This window comes from Pyrus communis, chromosome 3 (genome assembly GCF_041283825.1).
Source record: "Pyrus communis isolate YQ-2024b chromosome 3, ASM4128382v1, whole genome shotgun sequence".
Lineage (NCBI taxonomy): Eukaryota > Viridiplantae > Streptophyta > Magnoliopsida > Rosales > Rosaceae > Pyrus > Pyrus communis.
In genome coordinates this window covers 25,458,324-25,468,907 of record NC_142567.1, presented here as the reverse complement: position 1 = coordinate 25,468,907, position 10,584 = coordinate 25,458,324, and the positions used below count along the sequence as shown (strand labels likewise).

The 10,584-nt window shown below is 38.3% G+C and overlaps 1 protein-coding gene across 1 annotated transcript; it reads left to right on the top strand.

Annotated features, from left to right (window-relative positions):
• Nucleotides 1-6,295: 6,295 nt before the first annotated feature.
• Nucleotides 6,296-9,144, top strand: LOC137716057 (alcohol acyl transferase 1 allele GSa). The gene is made up of 2 exons (XM_068455451.2): nucleotides 6,296-7,512; nucleotides 7,985-9,144. The coding sequence occupies exons 1-2, from the start codon at nucleotides 7,060-7,062 to the stop codon at nucleotides 8,894-8,896; spliced, it is 1,365 nt and encodes a 454-aa protein (XP_068311552.2). The 5' UTR covers nucleotides 6,296-7,059; the 3' UTR covers nucleotides 8,897-9,144.
• Nucleotides 9,145-10,584: the final 1,440 nt, after the last annotated feature.

The window sequence follows — 10,584 nt, the reverse complement described above, 5'->3', positions numbered from 1 at the left end:
GATGTGATCTCAAAGCATATACAAACAAGTTTGACGGTTGGGATCGTTGAAATTAGTTTTGGAGAATTCGTATGCCATCAATCAAGTTCTCTGTGTGTGTGTGTGTGTGTGTGTATATTTATTAAGTAGATTTAAATCTATTTATTTTGTATGTATAAATTATAATTGACTGGTTCACGGAATAGTACATACATCACGTGTTACGTGTGTCATTATAAAAATAATGAGATATGTCATGACAGTCATGTGTGTGATAAAAAGTTAATAACTTAAAAAAAAAAAAAAAAATTTCTCACTACTTCTATTAATTTTCATTTTTCCCTCTATTTTTTGTTTCCTTTTCAACTTTTTCTTATCATTTTCACTTTTCCCTCCAACATTTTTCCCTAATTCCCTCTCTTTTTTGTTTTATTTTCAACTTTTCTTAACATTTTCATTTTCCCTCCATTTTTTTTTTTCAAAAAGGGCGGCAAGTTGGCAAAGGCAAGAAATTGATTATTGAAATTTGAATGGAAAGAAATCACATCAAATTTCAATGGATGCAAAATCATGCAATGCATCATGCATATTAAATTATTAATTAATAATTATTATAGTTTTTATAAAATTTAATATATATATATATATATATATATATAAAATTATTATAGATAGACTTAATATTTTGGGGGTATAATTATTATAGTATATATAATTATTATAATTATTATAAATTTTATAGTTAATTTAATATATATATATATATATTTATTATAATTTTTAGGGGTATAAAATTGTAAAATTAATGTATATAATTATTACAGTATTTTTTTAGGGTTATAAAATTATAAAAATAATATTCTGCTTATCGTGTATCGTGTTACCCACGTGTATACTCGAACCAACCCGTTATCTTAACAGGTGCTTATCGGGTTACCCGATAACGACCCGATTCATTATCGTGTCGACCCAAACACCTGTTAATTTCGTGTCGTGTCGTGTCGGGTTATCGGGTCGTGTCAGAAATTGCCAGGCCTATCTACAACCCAATCTGCCAGCACTGCACGCTGGGCATAAATTAATTCGCCACGATCAGATGCTTCGAGATAAAATTATGAAATTTTGAGAAAACTTTCTTGACAGATTCACGAACCCACTCCAATTGAAATCACTAAAAAATTCCACGGTTTGATTACTTTATGCTTAGAACAAGTTTGCATGTCCTACATTAAAAATGCATAACCAAGCATCAAAATATCACCAAAATAATAACCAAAATATACCAAGAATAGGGAAATAATATATAATATAAAATCGACTCATCAGATCTCTTCCAGCAATCATAAGATGTTTCCTTAGCTTTTTGTATGCCTGTTTGGGCCCAAATTTACACAATCGGCCCGAGTAATCGAGACCGTTGAGTAAGCATGCTTCTACACCGTCGATCAAAGAGTGAAGATAGTTTTGTTATTGTTGAGGGATAATAGTATGATTTTTATCATAATAATTATCTTTCAATATGATTCATCTTTACAGTTATACGACTGGATAAATGAGATTCTCATTACCTCTAATGGAAGCAACAACAACAGAGTTCGAATTAATTAGGGTTTGTTGACAGAACGTGCAGAGATCAGCGCTTGGCGTGATCAGATGAGTCTTGGATGATGGGATGGCATGATCAGATGGGTCTTGAAGGGATAATGAAAGAATATTATTTTGTTTTCCTATATGCTCAAAACAACAATATACATTGAATGTTGCCAATAATCTAGTCAAAACAAGATTGCATCAGGATAAATCTTTGAAAGCCGAATTTGATGGAAGGTTAGTTCTCAAGATGATAGCATGTTTTGATTGATGTGATAAGGTATGGGGTTAGCAATAAATAAAGACTTAGAGTCACAGTGCAATTGGGATTGGTTTCCACGACTAGAGCATGCGGGTCTCTATAAATACCAAGCGGCAAATGACTAATTAGCCTTCTCGGAGAAGTAAGGTGTTACAAGTTACTACATTCGGCACATTGAACGTTGAGTGATTTTATGATTGGATACTCACAAATGAGTTTTAGAGTTCAGCATTCTGACATCCGAACCACATTTACTATCAAGACATACATCTCTTTTGAGTACCTGTGTCCGTATAGTTTGGAGCCAGTTCGACGTGCTTATACTCTTACGAATATAATCACCGTGACTGAACCCGGTGCCGACGATTCGTGAACTTTGTAGAACTAGCAGCCTTGTCTTCAGGCTCGAGAACCCAAAGGCCGAGACGTGTTCCTTCCTCGATCACAGTTGTAAGATCAAGAAGTTAGTAACGCACTCAACGCAACATCAACAAATTTTACTCCTCGGCTGAGCTCAGCCGAGGAGTTGGCACGCCTCACATCAACCGAATAACGTAGTTAGCTCATTAGTTACTTGGCATGCGCGCCACGTAGGCTTGGTAGTTTTTATGGTCAACATTTTGGCATGCCCAGTGGGACATGTGCTAAAACTATGGACTTCACATGATAAATCAAGATCTCAGAGAGGGTGAGATTTGGCGCTTATTCAAGGAAATTGTCGAGCAATAAAAACGCCTTGACCGGATCATCGAAGCAAAGGAAGAAAGGCAAAAATCTTTCTCTCAAATGAGAAAGGTGAAGGTTCATCACAGCTTACAAGATCAATGGTTAAATGAAGATAGAGCTTGATATTATAAGTGGCTCAATAAGAAAATGCCTATTGGGTTCAAATCAATTCCATTTGAAGAATGGTTGGATCAAAAGGCCGGGGGGGGGGGGGGGGGGGAGGGAGATGGGGGGCAATTTTTGCTTCGGCCACAATTAAAATTCTGCCAAAGAAGATTGTCGAGACGGTCAAAGAAGAACCTAGGCCACCTGTTGTTTCAGTCAAGACTGAAATTGTGGTAGGCCTAGAAGAAAAAGTTCCAGTTTCTGAGCCACAATTCAGCTTCGAAAATTATTCATTAAAGGAGTACTCCAATGATGAACAGGGCCAAGACATGGTCTTAGATGCCGAAACCATGACAGTTCATATGGTTATTGGTGATAAAGCCGATATGGCGAAATCCCATTCGGCTAAGTTGTTCGAGTTAAAAGCCGAAATTAACAAAGTAATTATGCCCGAGGGGCATAATAATTGTTCAATGCATTCGGCGGTTGAAAATGAAACTTTTTTTTTGCCAAAGTACAAATATTTGGAGAAAATCCTTTATTCAGCCTAGAGCGAAATCAATTTGAAAATTTTAATACAAACAGGTCTCGGCTTAGAATAAAGCATCGTTAGCCTCCTCCTAATTATGGTTCGGCCACTTTTCATTTTCTTTTGCGAAAAATAAAAAGGGAGAGTGAATAAATTATTTTCTTCATCATTCAATCGTGTAGGCCGATGCTTAAGAAAATAAAGGGGCCCGAGGAACATCCCATGCAGCACAGTGGAGAGTTTACGTGATTGACGGCCTGGTAGTTTAATTCACACTAGGCTTGTTTAAATAAAGGTTGTTCTAATGAGCTGAGGACCATCTTGTGCTCTGCCTATGTATATATCACACATGCCGAGCTCGGCAAGCTGGTACTCGGCATAGGCTCGTTTTATATATATATATATATATGGGTGCTTGGCACAGAACGGTTTACATATATATATATTTATATATTTATATAAATAGGCAGGCTGAGGCAATCATGTTATATATATATATATATATGCAGGCCGAGCTTGGCCAAAGTTTGATTATCATGCCGAGCCAATATAAAACATATCATTTGCTCGACCCCAATTCTTCTCGGCCTCGCCCAGTTTTACAACAGTGGTAGAACGGAGGTGATTTTAATGCCGAGGAACAAACTTTGTTTCAGCAATATGACGAAATGTTGTTGGCTACGAACAGTTAATTTCCTTAAACATTCGGCTTACGAGCTGAAGTTCAAGGAAATTGGGGGGCAATGTTTGGGCCTAAATCTACACCATCGGCCTGAGTAATTGAGACCGTTGAGTAAGCATGCTTCTACACCGTCGATCGAAGAGTGAAAATAATTTTGTTATTGTTGAGGGATAATAATATGATTTTTATCATAATAATTATCTTTCAATATGATTCATCTTTATAGTTATACAACGAGATAAATGAGATTCTCATTACCTCTAATGGAAGCAACAACAATAGAGTTCGAATTAATTGGGGTTTGTTGACAGAACGTGCAGAGATAGCACTTGGTGTGATCAGATGAGTCTTGGATGATGGGATGGCGTGATCAGATGGGTCTTGAAGGGATAATGAAATAATATTATTTTGTTTTCCTATATGCTCAAAACAACAATATACATTGAATGTTGCCAATAATCTAGTCAAAACAAGATTGCATCAGGATAAATCTTTGAAAGTCGAATTTGATGGAAGGTCAGGTTCTCAAGATGATAGCAGGTTTTGATTTATGTGATAAGGTATGGGGTTAGCAATAGATAAAGACTCAGAGTCACAATGCAATTGGGATTGGTTTCCACGACTTGAGCATACGGATCTTTATAAATACCAAGCGGCAAACGACTAAAAAGGCCCCTCCAATTCAACACACAAATTGCCCTGCGCAAACCTCTCAAACATCTTGAGATTTTTTATTTTCTTTTTCTGCCAACACACCTTCAGTTTGGATAAACAACACTGTAAAGGCAATCGGCGAACATCTTCAGTTTGGATAAACATCATTGTTGCCGTAGAATCAGCTGATCGAGGAGCACTTTCAGTTTGGATAAACAGCACTACGTCGGGTTCGACTGGTTACCTATCCAAGTCTAGGTCGAGAAGGGTTTCTGAATCCTTATTGGCAGAGTTCATCTTATTAGCCTTCCCGGCGAAGTAAGGTGTTACAAGTTACTACATTCGGCACATTGAACGCCGAGTGATTTTATGATTGGATACTCACAAGTGAGTTTCAGAGTTCGGCATTTTGACGGCCGAACCACATTTACTATCAAGACATACATCTCTTTTGAGTACCTGTGTCTGTATAGTTTGGAGCCGGTTCGACGTGCTTATACTCTTACGAATATAATCACCGTAATCGAACCCGACGCCGACGATTCGTGAACTTCGCAGAACTAGTAGCCTTGTCTTTAGGCTCGAGAACCCAAAGGCCGAGATGTGTTCCTTCCTCGGTCGCAGTTGCAAGATCGAGAAGTCAGTAGCGCACTTAACGCAACATCAACAAATTTTACTCCTCGGCCGACAAGTTGGCACGCCCTGCATAACCGAAGGACGTAGTTAGTTCATTAGTGACTCGGCCTGCACGCCACATAGGCTTGGTAGTTTTTAAGGTCAACAATGCCCTACAGCAATATAGACATTGGAGAAAATCCTAAATTGTCAACATACATCACCTCGGAACATTGGGCATATGATAATTTGTCCATCACTATGTTTTCTAACATGGAGCAAACGAAAAACGTGCTCCATAGTTCTCCTCTAGTCAATCCCTCACTAGATAGTCACCATATCCTTAGGATTTTGACAGGCGAAAACCATAGGGCAACTCGCATAGTAACGCTAGCAATGTGAGGACTAATGACCGCCGCTTGTCATTACTAGCCTCCTCTCCCCACAAAGTTTGTGCTTGTCCAAACAGAAGTGTATCTGTGGCCTGTCGGTGGTCTATGGCCATACAAAAGGTTGGGGAAAACGTCAATCATTCAACACAAACGCCATAAGAAAGGCCCACTTATTAAAGGAAGGACCACTTATTTAAGGAAGGACCAGTTGTCTAGCTCCTGTCTCTGGGCATGGAAAACTACAGGTGCAGAAGTGTGGAGCATTTCGCAAACATCAAAAGTTGTAACTACCAAGCACTTGTGGCTCAAGTTAGCCATTATCTATCTTCTATACGTGTCGGTTTCTCCACCACCAAAACTAAATTCCGCAGGTCACAAGGATTTGGATCCTCTCCGGATCCCCTTCTTGGGGATCCCAAGGATCAAGATAGAAAGATCGTTCATCAAATATCGAGCGATCATAATTAAATATTTTTTACGCAAAATGAGATTGCTTTACTTTAAAAAAATATATAAAGTATTTAATTGTGGCCGCACGATCCTTGTGCCTTGATCATCGGGATCAAATCCCACAAAGCAAACCCTTGTGACATCATTCCGTGCGTCACAAAGCAAACCCTTATCACATCAGTTTGACATGATCAGAAAGCTCCACGGCCCCTGGATCAAACACACTTTAATTTGTTCATTTCTGACACTTTTGAAGGAGTTAGTGAGCAGTTAGTGTTTTTTTAAGAGCCTGAGTCGGTGATTTGTGTGTTGAGTCGCACGGCGTTGCAACGCCTGTATTTATAAGAATAAATTGCTTGATATTCAAGTCGCAACTGTAGAGTCTAATGCTGAAGTATTATCTCTTGTCAGTTGAAAACCACATGCAAATATCTGCACACTAATCCAACCCTCAACAGTCCGTGCTAATCCCATCATGCAATTGCACCACTTTCTTTTGGAAAAATGATATTCGTTTAGAAGGACTTTTAAAATTATTGAAAATGATTTTAGTGAAAATGTTTTTGAATCTAAAATAGCAAGTAAATTTTAGAAAAGCAATTTATTGCTTCATGCAAGAAGTATATAGCTTGCGTTTTTTTGCAATAAGCATTTTAAGTACTTTGAAACTTAATAACATTTTTTCTAAAAACATTTTCAGTTATTTTAAAAGTAGTTCCAAACAAGCTCATAATCAACAAGGATCAACATATTTATTCGCACGGAACCATCTCTCTCGACTAGTCATCTCAAGTCGCATGCAATTCCCATCATTAACCCTTTATTCAAGCCAATCTTATCAGATCACCAATTTTTGCATAAAATCGAAAATTATGGTAGTTTTTAAACTACTGCAGCCTTATTCCACACGGTAAAGACTTCTATCAAAAGCCACCCTTGGATCATCAAACACAATTTGATTTGTTTGGAGATCAGATTAGAAGATCGATTTTTGCAAAGTGACTTACCCCAAAGATTGAAACCCTGTTTACTTATTAATACAAAATTGTTGCAGGGGTTTAGCCAACCATATCAAATGACGTCGCTGCCATGTTCACTAGTACTTCGGGTGAACCGGTTAGCGCCACAGCTCGTAAAGCCGGCAAAGCCTACACCTCATGAAACAAAACTGCTATCAGATATTGACGACCAGGAAGGCCTTAGGTTTCAAACTCCAGTTCTAATGTCCTACAAAAATAATCCTCTTATACCGAAAGATCGAACCGATCCGGTTAAGGTGCTTAAAGAAGCACTGAGTAAAGCATTGGTGTTTTACTACCCTCTAGCTGGCAGGCTCAGGGAAGGACCTAACAGAAAGCTTATGGTGGAGTGCACTGGAGAAGGTGTGTTGTTCATAGAGGCTGATGCTAATGTAACGCTTGAGCAACTCGGGGATGCAATTGTACCCCCATCTCCATTCTTAGAGGAGTTCCTATGTAATGCGCCAGGATCTGATGGTATTCTCGGTTGCCCCTTGCCGTTAGTTCAGGTAACAGTACTCACATACGCTCATAAGCGTTTTTACAAGAAGTGCTTCTATTTCAAAAACTTTGATTTAGTTTGATCAGTTAACCATAATTATGTTGGATGGTACTTCCCTCCACTCCTTCCTCATAAGTAGAAAAGTTAACACCCTCAGCCCCCACCCCCCCCCACCCCCCCCCCCCCCCCCCCCCCTCCTCTCCCTCCCACCCTCCCTCCTAACATGACACTCGGAACTTTTCATTCTCCTTATTATCAATTAAAGATCATTTTTAGAAAAACTCAATCGATTTTGAAACCGTCTAGCCATCCATATACGGTTATGATAATACGTAGCAATATCCTCAACGTCGTTCTGTTATGTCCCTTGCATACTTGTAAGAATCACTATTTATATCCATATTACTTACCCCCAACGTCGTTCTGTTTCTATTTATTTAGTTCGAGAAATTAATTTCATAAAAAATTATGCAACGTAGGTGACCCGTCTGAAATGTGGAGGTTTCATATTTGCATTGCGCATAAACCACACGATGTGTGATGGATCTGGGTTGGTCCAGTTCTTGAACGCAGTCGGGGAAATGGCTCATGGCGCACATGCACCATCTATTCCGCCTGTGTGGCAGCGTGAGCTCCTCGACGCTCGAAATCCTCCACGAATTACATGTACACATCATGAATACGAGGAAGCGATTGATTCTGATGAGGGCTTGACTGCGGCTAGAGGCCAACGAAACATGGTCCAAAAGTCTTTCTATTTTGGTGCCGAGGAGTTGAAGGCCATTCGGAAACATCTTCCAGCACAACACTCTCCTTCCTCCACATTTGATTTGATAACAGCTTGCTTGTGGAAATGTCGAACTCTAGCCATTGAGATGAATCAGAAAGAGGTTGTGTGTATTTCGTGTATATCTGGTGCACAAAATACGCGTCTTCCATTGGGATACTATGGCAATGCATTTGCACTCCCATCCGAAGTTTCAACGGTCGAAAGCTTATGTAAAAATCCGATAGGATATGCGTTGGAGTTGGTCAAGCAGGCGAAAGCTAAAATGAGTGACGAGTACATAAAATCAGTGGCGGACCTTATGGTAATGAGAGGACGACCTGACTTTTCTTCGACAAGGAACTTTGTGGTTGGTGACACAACGCGTGCTGGTTTTGGTGAGGTTGATTTCGGATGGGGGAAGCCGGTGTTTGCTGGACCGGCCAAGTGCGTTAATATGATAAACATGTATGTTCGGCACAAAAACAAAGAAGAAAATGGGATTCTGGTACTAACATGCTTGCCGCTATCGGCGGTGGAGAGGTTTCAGCAGGAGCTTAAGAGGATGACTATGGAACCGGTTGAGGATAACACTAAACCTGTTAGGATTAAGTCAACACTGTGATAAGTTGCTAAGGTTTTAGATAATTTAGTTCGATATTTTTCCATCCAACTTGTTACCTTTCTTTTTCTCGTATTTTCTTTTTCAAGAGGGGTAAGTAAGTGTATGTCCCCAAAAATAAGGGTAAATAAGTGTATGTTCCCTCTCTTTTCTTGCAAGGGATACGGTTTATATCTCCCTTGACTAAGTGTCCCCCCCTCTGTTCTTGTATTTTGATTTTCTTGCTTTATGAGGGATACGGTTATGGTTTATATCTCCTGATTAAGTGTAACTTTTTTTTTTTCATATCAATAAATTTCCCTCGTACCACTGAGGTTCTATATATAAAAAAAAAAATCGATGCAAATAAAGGCCTATGTATAAGGGTGAATGTCTATATTTCAGTCACCTTCCTTACCAAGTTGCCATATTGAATGATGAATGGAAGAGAACAAAGTTAATTTTTACCACTTTGCTTCTATCATGCTATCATGTGGCGTATAACATTTTATCAATCGCAATGACGAGAAATTAATGCATATAATAGGGTGTAATAGCGTCACCCTCGGATTAATTGGTCACTTGACCAACATGAACATATTATTGAGGTGGGCGCTATATACACCAGTTAATAGATACGTATAGTAACTCGATCGGTGTATTAACTTGTATTTGGTTGTCCTAAATGGTACTCTCATGACATCTTCTGATGCTGTTTTACAATTTTACTTGTGTACATGACCTTGGTACCTTGAACATCTTAAAATCCTAAAAATGTCAGCTTCCATCCTTTGCATTTTTGTCCTTGAGATTGCTCAATCCTCGCAGGAAATTTCTTACATAGGGTGATTGGCCGTAATATCTTAACAATCTGGCTAGGATGGATTGAAGACATACTTTGATTTTCAACTTTTTACAACCTTTCCTTATGACCACATAAAAATGTTTCCACAAAGCGTTCTTTTCATTGGGCAGTTTCATTTTTCAAAGAAGGTAAATGTAGTGCATGGTTTTGATTAATAAGAAAAACAAAAGATACGATATATTTTTTTTAGGAAAACTAATGAAAAAGACTTGAAAATTTTGAGTTTTAACGATAATGATAAAATAAAATGTAGAGTGAATAGTACTAGGATTGACTTTTTAATGTAAAAATATGATTTTTTTTGTTAAAATGAAGGAGTTTTTCGCTAAAGTTTTAATTTTTTTTTTCCAGTCAGATACTGTTGTGGAGCCTTAAAATGCTACCCTTTCGGTTCATCAGCTTGTGGAGAATGCTGATGAGTGCATGGTTCTTGACAATGAGGCCCTCTACGATATTTGCTTGCGCACACTTAAGCTCACCACCCCCAGCTGTAAGTTTGCTCAGATCTATCTTCTTTGTCGTTTGGTTGAATCAATTTTGTCCCAGTGTTTGTATGTTTATTGATCTTGGTTTACTCTTAATCTAAATTTCAAGTTGTTTGACCATGTTAATTACTCTCTGTTGGATTATTATTTGTTGCATGATTTGAATGTCCAATCATGTTTCGCTTTTGAGTTTGTAGGTCATGTGAAGTGTTCGGTGTTTTCTTATTGATTGTTGAGTAATGGGTTGCCATTAATTTCTTTAGAAAAATAAGTTTTGGCAATGAATGAAAGTTTGAATGTCTAAGTTTAGTGAAGTATGATTCTCTCTCCTCCTATTACTATTTCCTTCCATCTCTTTCTCT